This window comes from Ovis aries, chromosome 8 (genome assembly GCF_016772045.2).
Source record: "Ovis aries strain OAR_USU_Benz2616 breed Rambouillet chromosome 8, ARS-UI_Ramb_v3.0, whole genome shotgun sequence".
NCBI lineage: Eukaryota > Metazoa > Chordata > Mammalia > Artiodactyla > Bovidae > Ovis > Ovis aries.
In genome coordinates this window covers 12720119-12748086 of record NC_056061.1, presented here as the reverse complement: position 1 = coordinate 12748086, position 27968 = coordinate 12720119, and the positions used below count along the sequence as shown (strand labels likewise).

General features: G+C 42.1%; 1 protein-coding gene across 6 annotated transcripts in view; it reads left to right on the top strand.

Moving 5' to 3' along the window:
- Positions 1–398: 398 nt before the first annotated feature.
- NCOA7 (nuclear receptor coactivator 7) overlaps positions 399–27968 on the top strand; it is a 158069-nt gene continuing 130499 nt past the window's right edge. For 3 of the 6 annotated variants that reach the window (XR_006060578.2, XM_004011139.5, XM_012182475.4), the window contains exons 1-2: positions 399–513; positions 24822–24932. Coding sequence is in view for 2 of the 6 variants with exons in the window: in XM_004011139.5 (XP_004011188.1) it covers positions 24883–24932 (50 nt within the window). In the remaining 4 variants the exon portion in view is untranslated. Of the gene's footprint in view, positions 514–24818; positions 24933–27275; positions 27356–27968 lie in introns of those variants that run through there. The other 3 variants (XM_060419203.1, XM_042253206.2, XM_042253207.2) reach the window with 2 other exon arrangements.

The following is a 27968-nucleotide window of genomic DNA, read 5'->3' as shown; positions in this document are numbered from 1 at the left end:
CGGGTGCCCCCAGCCTCCCAGCCCGGAGATCGCCGGGGCGGGGAGGATGCAGCAGCTGCAGCCCGAGCGGCCGAGCCAAACCTCCGAGCTCCCCGGCCCCCGCCGCGGCGCAGGGGCGCCGAGCGTGGTGCGGCCCGGGCGGAGCTAGAGGCGGGCGTCTGCACCGCGTCGTCCCACCCGCAGCTCCCCGCCTCCGGCCGGGCCCGGCAGCCTGTCGCGGCCGAGGTCCTGACTCGCGGGCGCACCCGCAGGGTTGGCTAGGCGCCGCGCGGCGTGGAGAGGCCCGAGCAGTCCACTAGCGCGGGACGCCGGTCCCGCGGGGCGCGCGCCGGGGCGCTCCTCCCTCCCGCCCAGCTCCGCGTCACCGCGCGGTCCTCCCCCGGCCCCTCCTCCCACCCACCCCGGAGGATGCGCTCCCCCGCGCCCAGCGGCAGAGGCCACCGCTCCCAGAAATGCGAGCTCCCGACGCCCTTCTCCGGGACCCGAGGAGCCGGCGCCCCCGCCCTGCAGTAGGTAGGTGGCGAGGCGGGCGCCGGCCCTGGCCGCCACCCGCGGCTGATGCTGCCGCTGCGGAGGGGCGGGGGGCCGGGGCCGGGACCCGCGAAACTTGCCTCGCGCCGGAGCTCGGTGCGGCGCCCGGAGGTGTTCTAATGGCGCTGGGCGCAGCACCCCCCCTGTTAACCTGACAGCCTCCTCTTGAGCTCGGCAGGCCGAGCGGTGGCGAAGGAGAGCGTGACCCTTCCCCGTCCAGCCCCTGGGCCCGGAGGGGCCCGCGCTGCTTGCAGGGGCGGGGAGGATGGATTGGTGTGAGGATTATTGGGGGATGGAGAGAGGGAGCACGGCCGAATTTTCAGGAACTCAGGTGGATAAATGTCACCGTATTTTTTCGGCCTGATGAACAGATGCCTTCTTTCTGTATTCTCCCAATGTGCAGCCACGCAAAGAGTTATTCTAGCGGCAGGTAGAAGTCACTCAGGATTTTGATGTATTTCGGAGCTAGCTGATTGATAACGTGAAAGTGACGTCTCAGATTCTTGTACTCAGTCATTTAGGGCCAGTTGGAGAAGGCCCCTTTAGAAATCAGATATTCAGGAGCTAGATGAGGCTGGGGAATTCTCGTGCTGCTTACCTGGGAGCGAGCCTTCAGCTTTCCTGAAGAGATGTGTTTGGAAGCATGGCAAGTTTGATACAGGTGTAGGGAGTTTAGAATCTGCTGGAAAGATGCTCGGAGTCGGCCAGCAGAGGCAGCCTTGGGCGCAGCCTAGCTTCCAGCTAGATGTTAATAAGGTTTGTACTTTTGAGAAACTGGCTATAAATTGTTTCTTCTCTCCCATGTACGATGTAAAGTTCGTACATCAGAACGAACGATAACCTTTTGGCAAGATTCTCTCTTCACAGGCTATCATGTTTAAATTTCGTATTAAGCAGTAAAGTTAAGAGAGGGAAACTGGATCATTGTACGCTCCGATTTTATTAACGTATTAAGGTTGAGAGCTACAGGAGGATAGAGACTTCCTCTTGTTCAGTCTCCTAATCCCCTGGTCTGATACATAATAGGTTCTCGTGGGTTATTTGTTGAATGAGCTGTGTTTCAGGCTTCATCGAAAGACAGTTTAGGTTTAAAACATATTGTTTACTCTATGGTGCTTGAAGCTTAACTGTATTTTTAAAATTACTTCTTGGCATAAATAGTCAAAATCAGTTATGTCAACATTTAAGTTGAATTTTGACATTTTTAAGACCATATGTTTTCCTTCTTTAATGTGTTGTTAAATAAGGTAATTCTCCCCAAATGCTAATATAATTTCATTTTTAAGCTGGCACATTTTTTCTAATGGGTAATCAAACCTATTTTAATTAAACTCTAAAACACACTTAAAAAGTGGCGACTTGTGTAAAGGAAATTTCAGGTTACTCCAGGAATAACAGCGATTTGGTTAATAAGTGACATATTAACTTATTTTAGGGTTGAGTTGTTGTGGTTGACCTAATTATAATGTATTTATTACAGGTAAAGGTGAAAATAAAACATTTAGAAGAGTCTGTAATTCCTAAATGATTCAAAATACGTGATATAGATACACGTTTTCAACAGTATGGGTTTCCCTCAGTATATAAACATAGCAGTTTTCAAGCTCGAGAACTAAAGTGGTTGTGAAATCAAGGGTTTGGAAGATTTGTTTCCTTTCTCCTTTTAAATTTTATATTATCTTGAAATCATCAAGGATAACTGCATTACATTTGATTTGCTTTATTTTTGCACTATGGTATTTCCAGTTTTGTTTTTATTTTTCCATTATGTAAGTTTTATGAGTCAGAATTAACCTTTTTTCACTTTGTTTAACAAAATTGTCTGCGAATGATCCAGTCACTTATTATCTTTCCTTTTTCTTCCTTTCCTTTTTTATCATTTTAATACTCTTCACCATCCTTATTACATATTACCCCAAAGACTTATTTCCACAAAAATATGGTAAGCCCTAGTTTATTACTATTGCTCCTCCAGCCTACATGGGCTCTTGCTGGATGGTGAGGAAATAACACTTTTATGTAAAAGGTGGCGAGACTGGGTGAATCAACAGTAGGAGGGAGCTTATGAAAAATACGTTATGATTTATTTGAACAGAGCAAAAATTCTGTCATGACATAAAGATAGCTACATTTTATGCATGTTAAATTTGTGGTCAAGGATATTGAGCAGTTAATTTACACCATTCTACTTTGCTCATTCTAAACTTCTTAAAAGAACCCTCCCCTGCAGTTACATTAAACTCTCTTTGTTGCAGATAGCTTGATTGTGCTGGCACTCTTGGCCTTGGAATCAGTTCCTAATGTCAGAATGAAAGAGGCATTTTTCCCTCTGAGACCTGCATCCCAGAGCACAGTGCCTCTGCAGTTGAATGACTCACTACCTGGGTCCTGACCACTGAGCCCCCTAGCACTTTGCCTCCACATACACCACTGGAATTCAATCCTAAGACCTGGATTTATTCTATCTTATTTTTCTATATCTTTCCTAAGTTTTATTAACCAAAACCCCTGTCCCCTTCTTTGCTAAATGTCGCTTGTGTGTGTGAGACCTAAGTAGCTTCAGTTGTGTCCAACTCTTTGCGACCCCATGGACTGTAGCCATCCAGGCTCCTCTGTCCATGGGATTCTCCAGGCAAGAACACTGCAGTGGGTTGCTATGCCCTCCTTCAGATCTTCACAACCCAGAGATGGAACCCACATCCCCTTTGCCACCTGCACTGGCAAATGGGTTCTTTACCAGTAGCGACTGCTGGGAAGCCCGCTAAATGTCCTTACTGTCTTTTTTTTTTTTTTAATCCCAATCCATAATTTTGTTATTGTTTACATCCAGTAACATCCACTCAATTCACCTGTGTTAGAACGAGCATTGTTATGGTTGCAGAAAAAATAGAGAAAAGAAAATTTATATAACCTTGAGTTTCAAACGTGGGTGACTAGTGGATGAAGAATAATTGTGGTATGCTAATTTCTCTTTAATGGTGGTATGGAGTGCCGGGGACTATGACTTGTCTGCTCATAAATTTATCAGAAGCTTATATGAGAGAAATGTTTATATAGAGAGTTGGCTGAACAAAGGCTGTGATGTCCGCCCATTCCCCTCCAGTTCTAGGTGTTAGGCCAGGTGTGTACCCAGATCTTCAGAAACTGTGTACTTTGCTTACTTTGTTGTGAATTCTTTGCACCCCTCCCCCCAAATGGTGCTCACAAGGAAGCGTTCTATTAATAAAGACAGTCACAAGAAACCTACTGTTGTTACTTAAGAGATGTGGTTATTAAGATCATAGTTCATTTTACAGCTCCTATTTGAAGACTTATGCAAGAAATTCCATTTAACTCTAAATGCCAAGGAAAAGCTTTACCTCCCCTGAATAATTATTGAGTGTCCTTTTTTCTTTTCATCACGCAGAACTAGAATTAGATAATCGATTAAGTTTCCCTTTCTGCTTTGCAACTAGGAAACGCAGAGTCAAATTTGCAGCTTAATTTTAATAACCCTATAAAAACCTATGAGTGAATATTGATGATCTAACTCTCCCTTTGGTCTTGAGTTTCTGTTCTACCTTTTTTTCTTATTCTGATTTTTTTACCTAATAGAGTTTCCCATTTTATTGTATTTATTATTTTAAGCTGACTCACAACATCTTGTAGAACAAGTCAAAATATAAAATGTAAAAGCAATGAATGGAAACGTTTGCAGAATTGATCTTTGGACACAGTATGTTTTGATTAAGTTTAACAGGTACCATTAACTATGCTTTGAACAAGTATTGCAAGTTTGGTATATTTGAGCTTTATGGCCAAATAGGAAACAGTGTTCTTATTTAGTTTTGCAAAGCTAAGATCCACTTATTTTTTAACTATTAAATTTATGTCTGCTATTGGCTAATTTAAAATTGGTCAAACCATTCACTTTATGTCAGTTATTTCTGGAGTACCTGCTTTATATGCTGTTATCAGGCTGAATAGGAGATTCATTCTATTTAATAAAAAAAAAAATGAATATAGGCTAAAGGGTTAGCCTATATTAGCTTAACACTCACCACACTGGGCCTCACATCTGATCTCTTTCACATCAGTAATTTATTTGATTCATCTTTGTTTTTAGTAAATCATAGAGATTCTTCTTTGAGCTCTTATCTTAAAATTGAGAAGATTGAGCTCCCTGAGTTAATTAATCAGACTTTCTTTATTCTGGTATTTTGACAACTATATATTATGTTGGTTGAATGTAACCCGGGAACTAGTTGTTTATTTATATCTCTATGGTGTCCACTTCAGTTTCATGCATTTATCACCCTGGTCAACAGAGAGACTGGCCCTTCTTAAGGGACTATCATGGGTGCAGTCCAGGAGCCTTTGAGGTAAAAATGATCTGAGTTCAGAAGTGCACCTGGAAACACTGAGAGAGGGTTTGGAGAGAAAAAATTAAATTTTTAAATAGAGGCATCTTATTATGATAAGCTCCATGTCTTTTTAAAAACCGTTTTATTTTTACAGTAGGCATTACCTTCGTGTGATTCAAAAGGTACAAATGCGTAAACAGTGGGAAGGATGCCCTCTCATCCTCTTTCTTGGTTACCCGCCTCACTTGTCCACTGGCAACCAGTGTTATCAGTTAATTGAGAATCCTCCCAGAGACGCTCTGTGCATAGATTGATACAAGCAAACGTGAATATCCAGCCTGCTTGTTTCGTCTCCTAATCATTTCTCTGATTCCCTTCTCTCCGTTCCCACTGCTCTTGTTTGGCTCCTGGGATGCTTTGGACTGTTGCCTGCACTTCGCTTTCGCCTACGTTTCAGCCAGTCTTCCTTTTACACATCCCTTTTCATTCTACTAAAGGATCCCAGTCTGCACAGAAAGGAGTCCAGCATGACTCAGCCTGGTCTTGTGGCCCCTGAGGAATTCATCTCTTGTCCCCTGCCCCTCCCTGTCATGCATTTGGTGCACAGTTTTTCTGAACTCATCTCCCCATCCCCAATCAGGGATACTTAAAATATATATATATATGATGAAAGCTCGTGGTCTCATCAGACACTGAACACGGTGCTTTGCCTCTGTGTCCTTGTTTACAGACCCCCAAGTTCAGAATCTCTATTTTGGTAACACGGAACTGTTTGTCACTTCCTGCACATGCATTGCATATGATTTTTCCTCTTCAGGCCATTTCCTCTGCGTGGAACACTTGTCCTACTATTTTCATTAGCAAGCCACACTCAGTTCTGGTGTCATCTCTACGGACCATTCAGATTCCAGAAACTCATGGGGCCTTCTATACGTAGTGTAGCAAGTAGGCGTCCATACTGGAACCAGGCATTTCTCATCAATAGCACAGCTGCCTTTCTAGTAGAAAAATAATTGTGATTTTGGATAACATGCTCTGATGGGTCCAAAAAAAAAAAAAACCAACCTAAACTTGAAGCTTTATTTAACAAGTCATCTCTCATCTACTATTCATTGCCCAACGCTCAGTAAAATACATGTCCATATGATTTATTTTCTTTAGCATGCCTACCTTACTTGACTAATTCTCTTCTCAAACTTTGTGTTAACACTCATTTAAAAAATACCTCCATATTTATTATGTCCCTGAGAGAGAGAGAGAGAGAGAGAGAGAGAGAGAGAGAGAGAGAGTGTGTGTGTGTGTGTGTGTGTGTGTGTGTGTGTGTGTGTGTGTGTGTGTGTGTGTGTGTGTGTGTGTGTGTGTGTGTGTGTGTGTGTATTGCCTCTGACTCTGTAGCTGGTAAAGGAGTGAAACTCTCCAAGTATGGGGTTACCCTTAAACAATCGAAAGTATTAACCATCAGTCCTGATAGATGACATGAACCGTCTGGAGACAGTAGCTCATCCTAAGAAGTGACTCCTAAGTATGCAAATGTGGTATTTTTCTTTCCAAGCTAGATAATCAGAGGGTGTTCTAGGTGCTCAATTTTATTGCAGAATACCTGGCATGAGGTAAATTGTTAACTGATTAACAGAGGGTTTAGCAGGTAAGAATTTAATAGCTTTGGTTCCCCACTGTTGTGGTAGAATCCTCTGACTAGTGGATGATTCTGATCACCAACCGTGCTAGCCATGTAGAAAATAGGAAAAATTTGTGAGGCTGCTCCGTAGGTGTGAGATCCCTTTAGAGCTTTCATTTTCCTCTGTAATTCTGACCTCACTAAACAAACATCCCTGGTGGCTCAGATGGTAAAGAATCTGCCTGCAGTGCAGGGGACCCAAGTTCAATCCCTAGGTCAGGAATGATCCCTTGGAGAAGAGAATGGCATCCCTCTCCAGTATTCTTGCCTGGAGAATTCCATGGACAGAGAAGCCTGGCGTGCTATAGTCCATGGGGTTGCAAAGAATCAGACACGACTGAGCAACCTACACACACTTATAAGCAAACATCAGGTTTACTGATTTGTGTTCCCAGACATGTTGATATGAGAAATTGAGTGTCTCGAGTACCATTAATGACTGTGCCAGCCTTCGGATCAGTACAGCCCCTGCTATGTGGTATAAAGCACAGTTTTAGGCTGTTAGTGTGTTGGGAGAGCCTGCTCAGTCCTTATAGCCCCAGGTGTTTACAGCTGAGCCTTCAGCCTTGGGTCCTGGTGATTCCCCTGAGGGACTTGCCTATCTATAGGCTCCCACTGAAACAGCTAGTTAGCAACCCTCTGGTATCTTTTAAAATAGTTTCAATTGAACACACTTTACTAAGCATTCTAGGAAGGAATCATTTGAGTCCATTGGGGCTGCTATAACAAAATTCCATAGACTGGGTGGCTTATAAGCAGCAGAAATTTATTACTCAGTTCTGGAGGCTGTAAGTTGGAGATCAGGGTGCCAGCACAATCAGGTTCTAGTGAGAGCCCCTTTTGGAGTTGTAGACTCAGGGGCTTCTTGTTTGTGACCTCACATGGTGGAAGGGGCTGGTCATCTCTCTGGGCTTCCTTTGTGAGGGTGCTAATCCCATGAGAGAGGAGCCCTCATGACCTAACCACCTCCTCAATGCCCTCCCTCATACCATCACCTAGAGCATTAGGTTTGCAGTGTATGAATTTGCGGGTGGGGATGGGGGACATAAACCATCTACATAGTGGGAATAGAAAGCTCACAAAACAGGAACTACAAATGGCCAAAACGTGAAAAAATATTCACCTTCATTGCATCAAAGAAATGCAGATTATAATTAGATTGTAGAAGTCCGTAACAATGAGGCTGGGTCATTTTCCTTTTCACAGGTGGTAAGAGGTTATATGGGGGTATTATGCCTTTGATGGAGAGCAGTTCAGCTCATAGACTCCCTTGGCCCCTGTGATTCTATTCTATTGCTGTTTACTCACTAAGTCCTGTCTGACTCTGCGACCCTATGGACCATAGCCCGCCAGGCTCCTCTGTTCATGGGATTTTCCAGGCAAGAATACTGGAATGGATTGCCATGATTCTATTCTGAGTACATCTTTAAAAAAATCAGAGATGAAGCTTAGTTTCAGTGATAAGCACATTGTCTCTGGGAGGCAGGTGGTATGGTAGATGGGTTAAGAGTGAGGGTGCCGGAGCCAGTTACCTGGCTTAAAGTTATTTTTCATCATGTATCAGGTAGGTGAGCTTAGGCAAGTTAATTTCTCTTTGATTTTCTCATCTGTGAAATGTAGATAATAATAGTATCCACCTCTCACATGCTATTGAGAATTATCTAATAAGTTAATATATATAAAGTACTTGAAATTCTGTCACAGAATAAGCAACTATATATTAGTTATTAGCAAGGTTGATATTGTAAAAATTGGAGTTTTTTTAAGAGAGAGTATACCAAACTATATATACAAAAAGACCCTAATTTGCTTCATAAATGCAGCTGCATAGCAGAAAAGACCGGGAAGTGACAAAACATTGAGACTTTTGTCCCCAGTAATGGTATATAGCAATTTCCATTTACACATTGTATTTGTGAAATATTTCACATTTATTTATCATAAATATTCCAATGATAATTGTTAGAACTAATTGAAATTAATATATCATAGGCCTTATATTCTTGAGTTTTCTTTATAAAATGCATATTCATTTTGACATATTTTACTTTCTCTTCCTCTTTTCAAAGCTGCTAATATTTCACTTCCTCCACGTGTTCACCCACACGCCATCTGCTTGATATTTTCTTGCATTTAGCTTGCTTGCTTGTTTTATGTATAGATCAGCCTCAAGGCTAGTTCTTCAAGAATAAGTAGACCCAGTGAAATGATTTATGAGATATTCATGGTGGTGGCTTTCTTATGGAAACTTAAGCCAGAGAATTCTGCTTAGGCAATGATAGCATTGTATCCTGGCATTATATCATCTCCACATTTTGGGCACCCAGCCTTATCTCCCTAGCCCCACCTGCATACACTCAGCAAGTTAGTAGGATCCGAAGGCTTCTCAGTAACCCTGACAACCATGTGGTAATTCCTGCCTTCAGGCTTTTGACTGCCGCCTCTATCTGAATTTCCTCATACATTCCCTTCTTGAAAGCCAGTATTCTATACCAGGTTGATACTTAATTCCATCAACGCTTTCTAGGACATCTACTCTACCCCTAATTTCATTTTCTTTCAGTGCTTAATGATTTGTACTACAAATTAAATACAGATTTTCTTTATAGCTTATAGCTCATCCCAGTGACTCATCAGTAAAGAACCTGCTTGCAATGCAGGAGACCTAGGTTTGATTCCTGAGTCGGGAAGATCCCCTGGAGAAGGGAATTGCTTCCCACTCCAGTATTCTTGCCTGGAGAATTCCATGGACAGAGGAGCCTGGTGGGCTATAGTCCATGGGGTCACAAAGAGCCGGACACAACTGAGCGAGTAATACTTCCACATTTATCAGCTTACTGTAGAACTAAGCTATAAAGCAAAGTGAAAGTACTAGAGGAACTTGGTGGGCTACTTTCTATGGGATCACAAAGAGTTGAACACGACTGAACAACTAACACTTTCACTTTGCTTTATAGCTTAGCTCTACAGTAAGCTGAAAAATGTGGATGTATTAATCACTCAGTCGTGTCCAACTCCTTGCTACCCCATGGACTGTAGCCCGCCAGGCTCCTCTGTCCATGGAATTCTCCGGGCAAGCATACTGGAGTGGGTTGCCATTCCCTTCCCCAGGGGATCTTCCCAACCCAGGGACTGAACCTGGTCACCTGCACTGCAGACAGATTCTTTACTGTCTGAGCCACAAGGAAAGCCCTAAGGGCTACAAGGGAACCCCTAAGCTGATAAGGGGTTGTGTTTTATAATTCTCTGTGCCCTTCAGGTATCTAGCAAAATGTTGTCCACATGCACACGGATGGAACACAAGAAAACTGGTTTTTGTTGTGTTGATAACATTCTTAGGCAATGACTTATGAGTTTTCTGTTCCATCTTCATTGTGCCCATCTTTCTAGTTCTTGCTTATGTGTGTACAATACCACGCACTCCGTGCCTTTTGAGAGCTTACGGTCTGACTGAAAGGAATGTAGGCAAGAGGTGCCATTCATTAGAAAATGGTACAGGGTAGCATAAGTGTGTGTAAGAAACCTCACAGCATGAGTTTGTTAGGCTAAAATCGCTGAAGTATACATGGTGATGCTACACTCTCCGAAGAGTTCAAAGTTCCTTTTTTGTTAAGAATTTTCCTTGATAATTAGGTGAGTTCTTAGTCCACTACTCAATAAAGTGTGCTTGAATTACCTCCTGGGTACAAATGTTAACTGTGTGAGCTTTCTGCTCTAATATTCAAAATAATATTTACCAATGCTCTCAATTGCATGTGCAGATTTCCTTTAAAGTATAAGAGAAAGTGGCAGAATAGACATGATGGGGAAGTCATATTTTTGATGAAGTATCCTTTTGGAACAGTTATAGTATGTAAGATTTAAGACAAGTGAATTGGTTTCCTAGGGCTGCTCTGACAAGTACCAAAAACTGGGTAGCCTAAAACAACAGGAATTCATTGTTTCACGATTCTGGAAGGTCGAAATCTAAAATCAGGGTGTTGTCAGGGCTGTGATCTCTCTGAAACCCGTAAAGGGATCTTTTCCTGCTTCTTCTGGCGTCTGGTGGTTCGCTGGCTGCCTGTGGCATGCCTTGGCTTATCGCTGCCCAACTCTAATCTCTGCTTTGTTTTCATGTGGTGTTTTCCCTGTGTGTCTTGATCGTCATATGGCCATCTTCTTACACAGACGCCAGTCATTAGAGGCCCACAGTACTCCAATAAGATCTCAACTGAATGTGTCTGCCATGACCTCTTTCCAAATAAGGTCATATCCTGGAATACAGTGGATACAACTTCACTGTATTTGGGGGGATTGTGGGGTGTTCAGTGATGCAGTTCAACCCCTAATGATAAATAATATCAAATTCCATGGACAGAGGAGCCTGGGGGGCTATAGTCGCTGGGGTCACAAAGAGCTGGACATGACTAACTAACACTCACTTTTGGACTTCCCTGGTAGCTCAGATGGTAAAGAATCTGCCTGCAGTGTGGGAGACCCTAGTTCGATCCCTGAGTTGGGAAGATCCCCTGGAGAAGAGAATGACTACCCATTCCAGTGTTCTTGCCTGGAGAATCCCATGGACAGAGGAGCCTGGCGGGCTACAGTCCATGGGGTTGCAAAGAGTTGGACCTGACTGAGCGAATAACACACACAGATGAATGTACCAAGATGTACATAAGTCTCGCTTGGTGTTAAGTGGTGTCTTCTTATAGTTAAACTTGCATAGGCATCCACATTGGTTTTGGGATAAATGAGAACTGGAAGGAAGGGATGCTTTCTTGGCTGTTTTTGTTAACTGACTGCTTTTGTCTCACCTTTGGCATTCCTGATCTTGGTAGAATTATGCCTGTGGATAGTAATATGTACTGTGTGCCTTTGATCTTCTTGGTAAAAATACACAAAGTAATTTGTGGATCAGGATATTTCCTAAAGGTGTGTTGATTTTGTTTTTGTTGTTGTGATACTATCCTGCATGTGAAAGTGAAAGTGTTAGTCACTCAGTCGTGTCCTACTCTTTGTGACCCCATGGACTGTAGCCCATCAGGCTCCACTGTCTATGGGATTCTCCAGGCAAGAATACTGGAATGGGTAGCCATTCCCTTCTCCAGGGGATCCTCCTGACCCAGGGACTGAACCCAGGGCTCCTGCATTGCAGGCAGATTGTTTACCATCTGAGCCATCAAGGAAGCTGGATACTACTGCCTAACACCATCCAAAGCTTAGTGTCTTAGAACCAACCACAAATGTTTATTTCACATTCATGAATCTGCAGGTTGGCAGCCGTTGACTGAGTCCAGAAGGGCTGGGCTGGGCTCCAAAGCTGAGGCAGGAGTTCAGGTTTGTTCCATAGGTCTTCATCCTGGGACCTGTGTGGAAGCAGGAAAAGCCACTACCCAGGACGTACTTTTCTGAGAGAGTGCAGAAACTCGCAGGCCTCTTCGAGCCTTATGTTGAATGGGTCAGTCTGTTGATTAAGACAAGCCACATGGCCAGCTGGCTTAGAGCAGCATGCTCTGTATGCTCGTGCAGAGCACCACTCAGGGGCATAGTGGAAGGCATGCGTGCGTAGTTCTGTAACAAGGAAGGAGTACATACTTGAGGACAGCAATCCAGTCTGGCCAAATGGCCGAAGAGCCCTTTCTCTTTGGAATTCTTCAAGAATTTTTATTTCAAACAACTGAATAAACCTTTAAAGGAAAGCATACTTAAACTATAGACTTGATTTCTTAACCAGATCTCTTGGAAAATTAGTATTGACTACTATATGCATAAATTTTTTCTTGAAGAAGAGGTCACAGTACCTCCCAATGGTGGTCTGATGACTTTGGGTTGGGCAGATTTCCTGCCCTGAAGACACTTTTCATCCTGCCTTCCTCCTGAAGGGATGTTTGTGTTTTTACCACATTTTGTACTGTGCTAACCAAAGCAGTACGGGCTTCTCTCCATCTTTGTCCCATATATCTGAGAGTAGGGTGGAATTTCGGTCTTCTTGAGCATGCTCTGATAGAACACTGTTTCATTAAGGATATAGCTCTTTCTGGATTACAAATATGACTGTCCATTGTGTAGCAATGTGGAACTACCACCATGAGTGGTTATTTCGGTCATGTCTCACTTTACACACCTCCCTAGGAACACTGGCCCATGTGACCTGGCCTTTTTCTTTTGGTTGCTACTTCTCTGTGTGAAGTTTTATTTGGCACGGCTTTTTAATCGTACCCCTTTTTTTCTGATTATTTTATTCATGTCAGTTTTATTTCCTGTTAAAAATTAAAGTTTTCTTAGTGTATTGAGTCCTCTTTATATGCATAGGTTTCAGATATATAGTCCAGTGGTAGGCATAAAACAGGTTCTTTATAAATGCTTACTCATTGAAGAGATGGCTTGTCAGTATGTGACAAGGTACAATTTTGGAGTAAGTGTAAATTGTTTATTGCTACTTGTACATTTATGTTGTATGCTTACTTGTGTGGAAATATACTGAAAGCATATTAAAAAGAGTGATAAATCAATTATTTTTTATTTGGCATTTTCACATGTTTGAGTGCATGCCAGTGTATTTTGAAGATGGTGTTCAATTGCCAATACTGTCCACATGAAAACAGAGAGGCATGTGGCTTTTCCTTAGTGGAATGGCAATTTACCTGGTAAAGTGAGCATTATGTCTCTCGATTGTCTCCAAAGACACTCAGATTTAATTCTTGAAAACTAGTGCTTATAGCCTATATGTTCTTTGTAAAGGCATTCCATTTATTACGTCTTCCATCTGTCAAATTTTATTGGTTTTGTTTGCGTCAGTTAATCCTGATTCAGATTCATCTAACAGATAGCTCCCACCTGATAATAGTAATAATAATTAGAAGAAGAAATAGAAGTAGTAACCACTGCCCATGCTTATTCCTGTTCTAAAATTCAAGGAGTTGGGGCATGATGCAAAACCAGGACCCCTGCAGTAGTGATGGCGTTTGCTGTGAGCAAAGGTAGCTGATGCAGTGAATGATACTGGTGCCTACTCTTCGGGAGGCCTACTCTTCGGGGAGTAGGCTTGAGTTCTATACTAGTAGATAGAGACTCCAGAAGACTCTGGAATTTTTCTTTTCTTTTCTTTTTTTTTAAATTCCTTTTGGGCCAGGGCTAGAGTGATAACTGCAAAAAAAAAAACAAAAAAAACAAAAAAAAAAACCAGCAAATAGGCCAGAGATCCTAGGATTTTAGTAGTGGGTCTAATAATATTAAAATGAATACCAGAAGGAATTGAAGACAAATTTTTCTTCCTGTGTCATTTTTAAAAATAATATTTATTTGTTTATTTGGCTGTGTCAGGCCTTAGTTGGACACACGGGGTCCTTTGTTGCAGTGCATGGACTCTCTAATCGTGGCCCCCAGGCTGAGTTGACTCTCTAGTTGGGGCACGCAGGCTGAGTTGCTCTGCAGCGTGTGGGATCCCAGTTCTCTGACCAGGGATGGAACCCGCATCCTCTGCATTGCAAGGCAGATTCTTGACCATCAGGAGTGTCCCTCACCTAAGAGTTTCTTGCTGCCCTTTGGAGCCTACCACCTTTGGACTCACCTTAGAGATGATCTGAAGTGATCTTCCAGTGCTGGAGCAATAATAGAGGGTGTCCCTAGAAATCACCTCGTGATGTTGCAGGCATCAGATTTTTTTTTTCCCCAACTTTCGTGGGTTTTGGACACTCATATGCCTGGAGTAGACACCAAATAAATAGTGACTGATGGTGAGAAAGAGGAAGTTTCCTGGTTGAGACGTGAAATCAGCAGAGCAGGCTCTGTTCTGTTTTCATTGTCTCCAATAACTTTTTACATGACTTTCTGTATATTTTGCCCATTTAATTTGTGTTTGTGTACAGATAGAAAACTGTTTAAGACTAAATAGTTACATCTTTTTAAGTATTAATGAGAAAATGCATGCAATATATTAAAGACCTCTGGTAGAAGTTTTATACAATCATAACTTTTAGTTCTAAAAAGAATCATCAGTCTTAGTCCCTAGGGGAAGAAAAAAGGGACTTTTGCAATTTAAAATCCATAAGCAAATTTTTTTAAAAAAATCAAAATTCTGATGCTGTGTGTTTACTAATTTTTAAATTCTGATGCTGTGTGTTTACTAATTTTAGTGGAGAAATAATTGGATTGGCAGACAATTACTTTTCATAACAACAGAAACAAAAAATATGCCAACTGCTGAGGGATATATTTCTGGCGTAGTCAGTTATATCTTTACTTCAGTCCTTAATATTTAAGAGGTATTTCACTTGATTTAATGAAGTAAGGGAACGTGCATTCCAGTTAGCTTTTTAAAAGCAGTAAATGTTTATTAAATGGGTGAACATGTTTAGTGCAGTGCATTTATTAATGAATAGCAATGACTAACTTGAATGTGGTTCAGAATCAATGTCCTGAAGGACGAATGACAAGAACGCTGGTGTTCACCCTCTTCTTCTTTTTCATGGTGGGTAGAACCAACTGCCAGGAAGAACCAGGCAACTGATGTGAAAATTCTGTGTAGTGTTACTGCCTCGCATTAGAGATCCATTATGAATGGTTCTGAGTTTAGTGTCAGACAAAACTGATCCTTCTGGCTCCAACTCTTATGGCTGTTTGACCTTGAATAACTATTTTAACCTTTCTGAACTTCAGATTCTTTATCTAAAAAGGATTGAGAAAATGAACTCGCATAGAGTCATAAAGATTAAACTGTGTGTATGATAGCACTGAACAAAAAAATCCTGTGCATATGGTTAATGTTTGGTAAATGTTTTGACTGTTGCTGCTTCTCCTAGGCTGCCTGGCTTGAGTTAATTCATGATCTAACATGTCTGTTTAGGGGCAAATTTGAATCTAACTCTGCAGGCGCTGATGAAGATAGGTGTAATTTTCATGAACACAGGAACATTTGGGCTTGTTGAAATCTCAGTGGAGGGAATTTTCTGTTCCATGAGATGCTAGACTCGATAAACATCTCTTGGACATGTTTCATTTCTAGACCAACCCTTTCACAGATAAGGAAACTGGAAGCTAGAGAAATCGAGTAGCTTGCTCAAGGCTCTATACCTTGGAAGTGCTGGAGTCTGGATTCCAATGGGGTCTGTCCAGCTTCAAAGGTGCCTGCCTACTAAGTCGCTTTAGTCGTGTCTGACTCTTTGCTGACCTTATGGACAGTAACCTGTCACACTCCTCTTTCATGAGATTTTCTAAGCAAGAACACTAGAGTGGGTTGCCATGCCCTCCTCCAGGGGATCTTCCTGACCTAGAGATCCAACCTGCATCTCTTAGGTCCCCTGCATCAACAGAGGGTTCTTTACCACTCACGCCACCTGGGAAGCCCCTTTAAAGGCGCTGTGCTGCCTTAACATGAGTCGGAGGGCTTAGTCAGGTAAAGCACAGAGAATCTTGAAAACAGAACTACTCAGGTGTGTGAAGTTTGTAAAATTTCAGCTTTGAAGGAATTTTTGACATGAAAAATTTTGGATAAAGTAATTAGAAATATTAGTCTATCCATGTGTAGGCTTCTGCCATACATCAGCATGAATCAGCCATAGATATACATATGCCCCTCCCTCTATTAAATTATTTCTGATCTCATTTCACCTATAGCTAAACTTGTGGTGGTGTAAGCATCTGAGCATTTGTTGTGTCTTCTAATGAACTTCTGCTTGAGAATTTACCTTATGATTATAAATTATTCACTTATGACTTACCTGTTATAAGTTACTTGTCTTTTGGCATTATATTGATTTTTGAAACCTGGGAATTTAGATATTGAACTACCTGTGATCAGTTGCTTTCCTTTAAGGCATTATGTCACCTTCATAAAATTGTGTTAAATGGGTTATATTGTTTATCAGCTTCGTCTCAGCATTATAAAAAGGGCATGTTATAAAATACTTATATACAATTGACCATTGGAAACTGTGAGGGTAGGGGAGCTGACCCTCCGGGTAGTTAAAAAAATAAGTGTGTAACTCGCAGTGGGCCCTTTGTACATGCAGTTCTTTCGTATTTTCAGATCATGTGATACTGTAGTATATTTACTGAAAAAAATCTGAATGTAGGTGGACTCATGAAGTTTAAACCCTATCGTTCAAAGGTCAGCTGTATTTATTAGGTGAGGGGTGTTGATGTTTGGTAGAATTGAAATCTACCAGTCCACAGCCACCCCTCAAAGTGATCCAGCTTGTGCTGTCTGCTCTGGAGATTAGGAAGCTGCTGTCTCTGGAGACAGCTCTTTGCATCAAGCCCTTATGTTGAGCCAAGACACCTCTCTCTCAATACCCAGTGCCTGGTTCTAGGTTGGTACAAGCCTAAATCCTCTACTAGATAAGACCCTTGAGATATTTGAAAATAACTGTCCTTTCCTCTGGGGCTTCCCAGGTGGCTCAGTGGTAAAGAACCCACCTGCCAATGCAGGAGAGGCAGGAGACTCTGGTTCAGTCTCTGGGTTGGGAAGATCCTCGGAAGAGGAAATGGCAACCTGCTCCGGTATTCTTGCCTGGAAAATTCCTTTCCTGACAACTCCTCTTTCACATCCTTTCCTCTCTACTCTTTCCATGCTAAACCTCACCAGCTCCTTTGACTAATATTCCTAAAATTTGGTGGCTCATATGGTCAAGAATCTGCCTGCAGTGTGGGAGGCCTGGGTTCGATCCCTGGGTTGGGAAAATCCCCTGGAGAAGGGCATGGCAAACCACTCCAGTATTCTTGCCTAGAGAATCCCCATGGACAGAGGAGCCTGGTGGGCTACAGTCCATGAGGTCACAAAGAGTCGGACATAACTGAGCGACTAAGCCCACAGCACAGCTTAAAGTTTAGTTTTAGGTTATTTAATCATTCTATTTGTTCCAATTTCTTTCTATTTCTCCTGTATGAGGAGATCCAGAGCTACACGCAATAGTCATGATATACTGTAACCCTCCGAAAGGGTAGGACAGATCATCATAGCCTTTTTTATTCTGGGTTGACTGCATTAGTTTTTTATTTTTTGGCCTAGGTGGGTGGGGGGAGGTGTTGTGAAGCAGCGGAATCACACCACTGGGTATGTAAATCTTACTGTCACCCCAAACATGATACGCTGCTGCTGCTGCTGCTGCTAAGTCACTTCAGTCGTGTCCGACTCTGTGCTGCCCCATAGATGGCAGCCCACTAGGCTCTGCCGTCCCTGGGATTCTCCAGGCAAGAACACTGGAGTGGGTTGATATATGCCTGTCCTATTCATTTGTGCTAATGCTAGGTTCTACCTCTCCCAGATGCAGAGCCCTCAGTTGATCTACAGACAGCTGACATCTGTCTGAATTGAAATGCTGTTATCCAAGATGTTATTTATCTATTCAAAAGTCTATTAAGCACATATTTTCATTCAAATCATTGGTAAATGTATTAATGAGGACAAGGCTTAAGAAAGAACACTGCATTAAGCTGTTAACACCCTCCCTTTAGGTTGAAGTTGGAAGTCTGTTCCCAGCTCCAGATAGAGGCCGGTCAGTTGGTGAGCACGTACCGCTTGCTGTAGTGACTCGGTGCTTTCTGTAATCAGTCCAATCCTGGGGGCATTCATTCACGTCTAGGCCACATTCTCAATCTTATTCATAAGCAGATCAAGAGAAACTTACCAAGTGCCTTATAAGTACAATTACACCACATTTGCCTCATTTCCTTGTTGCACCAGCATAGTAACTGTGTACAAGAGGGAGATTAGGTCAGCACAGTTTGGCTGAGTCCCATTCTTGAACTTCCTTCTCTCTACCAGCTCTACATGCCCACCGTACCAGGCCACCAGGCCTCCTTGAGTACCACGCATTCCCTGCCAATGGCTTGCACATCCTCATTCTGCCTAATGAGAGCAGTCGCTTCTGCATTCCGCATCAAACTCTTTGTTCCTCCCTCACAGTCTGGCTCTGGCATCATCTGTGGAATTTCCCAGACTCCCCTTCCCTTCCTGGCAGAGTAGTTGCTTCCCCTCTGTGCTGTGTGGTTCCTTGTACCACCAATATCAGACTGCTTGCCACTCGCCTTACCACCTGATGGATGTCAGTTACCTGTTTCACCTGAGCTGGCTGGCCTGTGAATGCTGTCCTCTTTGTATCTCCAGGGGAGTACTTGGTCCCTGGGAGATGCTTCAGAAAGAGATCTGCTTGTTTGTTGTTGTTCTGCTGAGTGGTTGATTTTCTGTGAACATCGTGGATTTCAGGGTTCACTGCCTCCTCTTCTAAGTCCTTCCCAAGCTGCCTTTAATTATCATGTCTAATGTTTTGCTGGGGATTTGTATGATGTTCTCCAGTGTGTAATTTGCATACTCCCTTTTCTAACTTTTGTTGAAAATTAAAATCTATTTGCAACTTGTTAAGCTTTTGGCCTTTTCCACATATTCAGCAATTCCTCACCTTGCTAGTGATGCTTTAGAAATCTTATTTGCACATTCTTTTCCTAGAGGGAACTTAAAAAGTGACTGTCAAGCCCAGAGGTGGATCTTTCTTTAGCGTATCCAGGAGATTTGATGAAATCTCTTTACTCATTTTGGGTAAGACAGCACTGATAACCACACTTGTTTAATTCTTTTCAGGTCTAATTTCAGTTCCCTTGGCAAAAAACAATGGAATAGGAGTTGATGAGGTCTCCATTTTGCCATCCATTGGCTCTGTCCCGTTCAAGTGGTAGCCTTGATCATCACCTTGATTCAAGTATCACTTTGTAGTTCTTTGTTGCTATTAAGTTCTGTTTTGTTTCTATGACACACATTTGTTTATCTGGGAACGTCATCTCCTAGATGTTTCCCTAAAATGTTTGCAGCATGCTTTTGTTCTATTTCTATGTCTTTCTTCCCAGATTTCTTGTTAGAGTATTCAAGTTTCTGACCTTTGTTTAACACCTATATTTCTGAATACCCTGTCTGTGTTTAGATGACAGTAGAGCTTTGAGAAAGACTGAATTCCTGTCATATTTCAGCATAAGTGTAAATATTTCCTAGGAGGAAATGTTTGCATAGAAAGGTACATTTTAGCCTGTTCCTTATGTGGCCAAGGCTTACAGCATGTTGTCATTATTTCATTTGTATACTAGGAAACATGTTGTTGGGAAAACAGCTGATGGACATTATGTGTGCTCTGGTGTTTTCCTAGTTTCCACTGGTCATACCTGAATGAGCAAGGAGCTGCACTGTGTTCTATGGGAAGCCAAAAAGCCACCCTGGGCTGTGTGGGTCCACACTGGTTTGATGGAGTTAGTGAGGGTGTCTGATAGCTCTGTCCTTAAATCCCTTCTGAGTGGCATCACGGGACGCATCAAACATTTGTTGGTGATACAGAAAATACTTTGTTTTTAACACAGCTCTTATGGGGTAAGGGTTTTGTATACGCCATTAAAAAAATAATGAACTAAATTTAAATTGACTATACTGATTTAAGATCACAAAAAGAAATATTTAGGTAGAAGATACATCTTGTACTCCCTCATAGCATTCTTCTTGGTCTGTAATGCACCCTGAATGCAAGAGACTCTTGTAATTCAGTGTTTGGATGAGTCCAGGGTTTATTGATGCGAGGAGAAAGTCAACATTAAATGGAAGAAGGGCTTTTAAGAAGCCCATTATAGCCACTTATAATGGAGAATGTAGTTCGCATTAAAGATTGATTTACGGAGCTCTGGTTCTTCAGTGAAGCATGAAGGCTGCCAGGTGGTGCTCTGTGCAAATCATTTTTATAGCATCCTTTGCTGATCTCTTCCTGGTTAATCTGTTGGTGTGTCCAGACCTGAAAGGGCTGCATCCATCTGGTTTAAGAAATATATCAGTTCCAAGAAATTTAAAAGAAACCAAAGATTTGGATATTTTTTTAATCTGTTGAATAAAAAATGGAAAAAGAACTCTACTAGTTCTAAACAGACACAGCAGCACCAGATGTCAGTTCTTGGATCATTTAATCGTTTTTTTTTTTTCCTTGTGTTTATTTTTGTCAATATTTTTCCACTAGAACCAAATATTAGTTTCTGGCTCAGCTTGCAATATAAAAATTTTCCAATTAGGTGGTTATGACTTCATTTTTATTCATGAGGGGAAATCTAATAAATAGAGATCATCACATATGATGGCATGCAGAAGCGAAACTTTAAAATAAACCACCTGGCCCAGGGCAGGGCAGAGAGCCAGGGTTCTAATTCTTTCTGGAGTGTCCCCATTTCCAAATAATAATTACATATATTTATTTGGCAACTATATATATATTTGCCAAACCAAGCAGGGATTGAACCCGTGCCCCGTGCAGTGGAGGCGCAGAATCTTAACCACTGGACCACTAGGGAAGTCCCCAAATAACTGTTACTTTGGGAGGAATCCTTGGATTGATATCTGTCTACCATGTCGTTAATCTTATCCCCAGGACTGGATTAATTCCTTGCTTAGCTTTTATGTGGTTTTTCTGCCTAGTTCTGTGTTCTGCATTTAGGGAAGTGTAAGCAGAGTATGGAACATGATGGTTTTCAACTTGAGGGAACCTCGGTTGTTTGGGGCTGAGGAGGCTAAGTGAAGCGGCATTGTCACGGGGTGTACGATCGAGTGCCTCACAGTAAGTGATAAGTGACGTGTGAAGTACACTTACAAGGCAGAGAGAGAAGGGCACACAAGTGGTCAGGGAAGCACGACTGAATCTTGTGTTGGATCCGGTCAGAGGAGGAAGTGTAGCAAGACTAACTCAAGGTTGGAGAACAGTAAGGATGAAGGCACAGAGCTGGCAAGGAGCCCCGCGGGTTCAGGCCGCAGTGAAATGGAGGTGATGAGAGCTGGACACTTGGCTCCTGTCTTTTTCCTCCTTCTTTTGTGCCCCCAGTTTTCTAACGAGTACTGTCCTAGCTCGTGAAGGGTGGCTTCCGCCCCACCACGCCACTTGGCCGTTGCTCACTCTCTTCAGTCGTGTCTGACTCTGCGACCCCATGGACTGCAGCGCTCCAGGCCTTCCTGTCCACCACCGTCTCCTGGAGTTTGCTCAGACTCATGCCCATCGAGTCGGTGGTGCCGTCCAACCATCTCATCCTCTGTCGCCCTCTTTTCCTCCTGCCATCAATCTCTCCCAGCATCAGGGTCCTTTCCACTGAGGCCGTCCTTCTGGAGGTCTCACTGACCCGCTGCCCCTCCGCTGTGTCGGGTACATTGGTCTTAACCTGAAGGAGCCTACGCCGAGGCATTAGATGCTGCTGATTCCAGACCACTTTCCCTGACTTATCTCCAAAGCTTTATGGCCTCACAGGTTGTCAAGAGGCAGGAAAGGTACACCAATCTGCATCTAAATCTCTGCTGCACCAAGGCTGGGAGGGTTGAACTAGGGAAATTAGCATCTCTCAGCCTCAGTTTAATGGAAGTAAGGATGCATAACTCGTAATGTGGTCTTGGGATGAAAAGAGAGAGCATGTGGAAAATGTTGAAGTGATGACTTATGAAAAGGAAAGGTGGTTTTCTTTCCCTGCCCAGGCCACTGTGCCCTTTCGTGTCCAGACTTCACGCTCGGCCATTCCCTCTTCCTGAAATCCTTTCTCTTTTCCCTCTTTACCTGTTGAAATCCTCTCCCTCCTAAAAGGGGTACTTTGTTACCCCAGAGTTGAACTTTGTGTCGTCTGGATTCTTGGTGTTATTTTGGACAGCTCTAAGTTACTAGCTGTCCATTTTAGTTATGGGCACACATTTATTTCCTACTGGTTGGCAAATCCCTTGAGGGCAGCCCTGCGTCAGGGATTCAGAGAGAAACTAGTCAGAGTGGAGCCCGTGTCCTTCATTAGTTGTCGTATGTGCAGGGTTTATCATCGTATTGTTTTTTCTTTTCCTTAAGTACAACCATATGCTGTTAATTTGTCAATCTTTTTCTCTAGCCCTCTCTGCACTCTTGTGCTTTATGAAATCTAACATCTGGTGAGTGTCTCCAGCTAACAGTCCCATGGGAACTCAAAGGCAGCATGCCCAAAACTGATCTTTCATCTGTTTCTGCTCCCACATCCCGCCAAGTGCCTGCCCTTTTCCTGTAGATCGTATCTTATCTGTGGTATCACAGTCTATCCAGCCCCTGAGGCAGAAACTTGGAAGGAATTCATCATTCCTTCCTGTCCCATGTTGTCTTCATGGAGTGCGTCACCAAATTTGGACTCATTTGCCTCCTTAATATGTCTTGAACTCATGCCTCCTCTTTCTGTGTAAATACTATTGGCCTAAGTGTGAGCCCTTTCTCAACTAGTTAGACTGTGATATCTTCTTTAAAAAAATCATGTATTATTATCATCTTTAAAATTTATTTATGGCTGTGCTGGGTCTTCTTTGCTGTGTGTGGGCTTTCTCTAGTTGCAGCGAGCAGGGGCTGCTCTTCATGGCTGTGTGCGGGCTTCTTTCTGCGTTGGCTACTCTTGTTGCAAAGCATAGGTTCTAGGGTGCTCGGGCTTCAGTAGTCGTGATGCACGGGCTTAGTTGCCCTATAGCAAGTGGAATCTTCCCAGACCAGGGATCAAACCTGTGTCCCCTGCATTGGCAGGCAGGTTCTTAACCACTGGACCCCTAGGGAGGTCCACTGTGATATCTTCGAGCAGAGTCTGTTCACCCTCTTGTCAGCCCTCTGAAGCCCATTCTCTGTAACCTGTGGGTGTTACACGCCCTCCCTCCCTGCAGCAATATCTGTCAGGAGGGCGGCTGTGGGGTCAGCCTGAGCCCTTGTTGACAAGGTGCTGGCAGAGGTGCCAGGAAGGGGAGGCAGTGCATAGTGGGCAGTGAGGATAAAGTTCCAGCTCTTCGCGTGACATGAAAGGTCTTCATGACCCTAATCCGTCCATGTCTTCATCCTCAGCTCCCACCCCTCTCCTGCTTCACATTTGGTCCTGGAGCAGCAGAGAGAGACTGTGTCTCCACGTTGCTTTTGTTCAGCCAGACCTGCTTGCCGTGCCCTTTAACTAGGAACCCATGCTCATCCTTCAGATCTTGGTGTGTGTGGACCTGCCATAGGGTGGGCCTGTGGAAGACTCAGAGTTCTTTCTCTAGGCTCTGTGCTTTCCCCACAGCTGTGTGTATCCCACAGAGCTGAAATCCTAAGTGTCTCCCTTGCAAGACAGTGAACACCGTTAGGGCAAGTCTCATGTCTTATGGGGCTTCCCTGGAGGCTCAGAATCTGCCTGCAGTGCAGGAGACCTGGGTTCGGTTCCTGGGTCAAGAAGACTCCCCTGGAGAAGGAAATGGCAACCCACTCCAGTATTCTTATCTGAAGAATCCCATGGATGGAGGAACCTGGTGGGTTACAGTCCACGGAGTCGCAAAGAACTGGACACAACTGAGCGAGTTTCACTCATTCATTTCACTCATTTATCACAGTACCTTCCGTGTAATAGGGATTGTGAAGTAAATTCTTTATGGAGTTGATATAAATTAGTAAATAATTTTGATTGATGAAATTTTTTTTTTTTTTTTTTTTTTTTTACTTTGAGACTCATTCAGGGTGAAAAGGCAAGATTTTAGGAAAGGCGAATGCTGTGCAGAAAATTTAGATTAGTGCACCAGGCAGTAAGTAGACTTTGGGAATGTTTGAGCAGGGGCATGGCATGATGAGAGTGGTATTTAAGGAAGACTGATCTGGAGACAACCTCTTATTAAAGATTTGAACCAGGTTGCTCCTGGGAAGCAGAGGTGAGAGCTGCATGGGTGAGACAGTGAGGTAGAGGCAAGCATATAAATCCTTTCTGAGGGATAGCTTCCCGAGGCTCTGTGCTTTCATTTGCACATTCACTCTAGTGAGATGTATTGATACTTGCTGGCATGTTTCCAAAATAGAACACTGATGTTGTTTTTATTTTTAAAGGAAGAACATTCTTGTAAAACACCCAAGTGATCCATTTTTTTTTCATCATTGTAGATAAGACATATTCATCATTAATGGCTTGAAAATAGTGATTATGAATTCAAAGATTTTTTAAAAATTAGCTTCTGCATAGCCAGCCTAAAATCTTCCTAAGTCAGCAGTTTTTGCTTTAGCACACTTTGAAATAATTGGTAATTATGAGGAAAATACTTCAACTTATTTTTCCAGCTACTTTTCATTTTGTTAGTTTTAACACCTCCATTCTAATTATAGTTTTCTGCCCCCCACTTCCTGCAGGAGCACTTGTATTTCATATATGACTCATGTGACTATACTTACTGGTTAAAGATTAGCTTCCATTTGTTGGGGCCATGTAGCTCTATTTTGCTTCTTTCTTCATATTGGCCATTAATGAACTTCTTAATTTACAGTCACTCTGTTTTTTTTTTTTTTAACCAGGGTTATGACTCATTGATTAAAAAGGAATTTTCCAACTATTTTGCACTTTTGATCGAATATTATGGATACCAAGGAAGAGAAGAAGGAACGGAAACAAAGTTATTTTGCTCGGTAAGCATTTGTTTGGCAAATTTATACCAGTATTGAAAAATGTTTGAGGGGACTTTGTCCTTAAGTATTAAGGACATTTGGCTTTTTTTTTTTTTTTTTTGTGACTGTTTCTAAAGAGAGCACATAACTAGGAGCAATTAGATGGACTTTGTTTCATCTTTTTCTTATTTTTACTGGAGAAATAACATTTGGTTCTTCTCTTTCTATCTTTGACAGTTCTCTCAGGCCAGTGCTGCTCAGAGAGTCTAGCCGTCTGTATGCATCGCACTGCAGACTGCTCAGAATCCTGTGTTTAGCAAGCTACATTGAATTTTAAATCCTAAGTGCTTAGTTCCTACTGTTCTTTAGCTTCATTAGTTGATCTATAACTAAAAACCTATGACATATTTAAGTTTATTACCTTGTGGGGTGTCTATTACTAGAACATTCATAAACCATGTTGATGGTTGGACTGTTTTCAAGCTCAGAGTGAGAACATGGGTTTAAAATGATGATTATAATCTCCTAAACTGAAATATTTCTTAAGAAGCAATTCAGCCTCACCACATCCCAACTCCTAGCATGCTTGTTAAAGATGCATTTCCTGTTTTCCAAACGTCTTGGAAACTGAAAACCAAACTTTTTGTTGATATTTTTATGTCTGGGTAGATTGTTAGTGGGAAAATGAAGGGAATGAGCATTTAAGGAACTACTCTGTGCCAAGTACTTACTTTATTTACTGTTTTATGTAGCTTCGCAATAGACTTATGAAATAGGTTTTACCCCCATTTATTAATGAGGTAACTCAGAAAATAAGTATTTTGTCCATTTGATGTAGTGTTAGAGTCAGTCTTCAAATATAGGTTTATATCCAAGGGACATGTTTCAATTAGTAATGCTAAACCATGAATAAGAATTTTTGGAAAGCAAGAATTAAACTACCAATTTTAGTGAATTGTTTTCCGCTGTTAGGACCCCAGAGAGTAGCAAGGTTGTTTAGGGAAGGAAGAAATCAGGTATCTAATGGGTGAACCATAGAAAGACAGGACACTTAGAATAAACACAACAATATAGTGATTTTTTTTAATGTTTGAGATAATTTTAGATTCACATGTAGCTCTAAAAAATAATAGAATGATGTCTTACACCCTTCATTCAGTTTCCCACCTTACATGACTATTGTATGATAAGTGTCACAACTAGGAAATTGACGGAAGAAGGCAAAGGCAACCCACTCCAATACTCTTGCCTGGAAAATCCCATGGAGGGAGGAGCCTGGTGGGCTGCAGTCCATGTGGTCGCTAAGAGTCAGACACTGACAGGACTGAAGCGACTTAGCAGCAGCAGGAAATTGACATTGATACAATCTTCTAACCCTTATTCAGGTTTCACAAAGGTTTACAAGCATTCATTTGTGTATGGGTGCGTGTGCATGTTTTAGTCCTGTTCAGTTTTATTACGTGTAGATTTGTGCGGCCACCATCACAATCAAGAGACAGAACAGTTCCATCAAAAAGATTTCGTGTGCTACCCTTTGGAAGCCATATTCACCTTCTTCCTTCTGCCCATTACTCCTGACAACCACTGCTGTTCTCCATCTCTATAATTTGCCATTTCGAAAATATTACATGAATGGAATCGTACAGTAGCTAACCTTCTGAGATTGTTTTCTTTTCACGCAGTTCAATCCCCTTGATATCTTAGTCCATCTGTACTGCGTAACAAAACACAGACTGAACGGCTGATAAACGACAAAAATTGTTTCTCACGGTTCGGGAGGCTGGAAGTCCAAGATCAGGGAGCCATCATGTCTGTCTTCTCACTGTGATTTCCATGTGATAAAAGAGGCAAGGAGCTTTCTCCGGCTTCTTGTATAAGGGCACCAGTTCATGAGAGTTCTGCCCTCTTGACCTGGTCACATCCAGAAGGCCTCTATCTCCTAATAAATACCATCACATTGGGCACTAGGTTTCAACATATGAATTTTGGGGATACACAAACATTCAGATGATAGCACTTGAGATCTGCCCAAGATGTTGCTTGTACTATATAATAATTGTATTATGTAAAAATTATGTAATAATGTTTCCTTTTTATTGCTGAGTAGTGTTCCATGATGTATGACAATTTTTTAACCATTCACCCATTGAAGGACATTTGTTTCAAGTTTGGAACTATTACAAATAAAGCTAGGATCATTTGTGTAAAAAAAAATTCTTTTTGTGAGTATCAGTTTTAATTTATTTGAAATGAATGCTCAGTGGAGTGTCTGAGTCAAATGATAAGTACATTTAATTTTATAAGAAACTACCGCACTCCTTTTTCAGAGTGGCTATACCATTTTCCATTCCTTCCTATCTGCAGTGTGTAAGTGATCCAGTTTCTTGGCGTCCTCATCAGCATTTGGTATTCTCACTCTTTTTTCATTTGAACCATTCTGAGAGGTATGTAGTGATAGCTCATTGAGATTTTAATTTGCATTTCTTTAATGGCTAATGAGATACAATGTCTTTTCATGTGTTTTTCAGCCGTCTGTCCATCTTCTTCAGCGCAATGTCTTTTCCTATCTTTTGTCTATATTCTAACTGGATTGTTTTCTTATTGTTCAGTGCTGCGAGTTCTTTATACTTTCCAGATACTAGTCCTTTGGTAAATAGTTTGCCAGTATTTTCTTTCAGTGTGTGGCTTTTCCTTTCAGCTTCTTAACAGAGTCTTTTGCAAAGCAAAAGTTGTCAATTTTAACTTTAATGATTCAATTTACTAGGTTTTCCTTTTATGGATTGTGTTTTTGGCATTAAGTCTAACAACTCTTTGCTCAGCCGTGGGTCCTGAAGATTTTCTTTCATTTTTTCCCCAAACATTTTATAGTATTATGTTTCATACTTAAGTTGGCTATCCATCTTGAGTTAATTTTTATGTAAGATGTGACTTTAGGTCAAGATTCTTTTTTTCCTTTTGCCTAGGGATGCTGTAAATAGTGATTCCACAAGCTGTAGCGCCTTCTCAGGCTCATCCAAACTGATATCAATAGTAAAGGTGACTGTGGTTCATGAACAA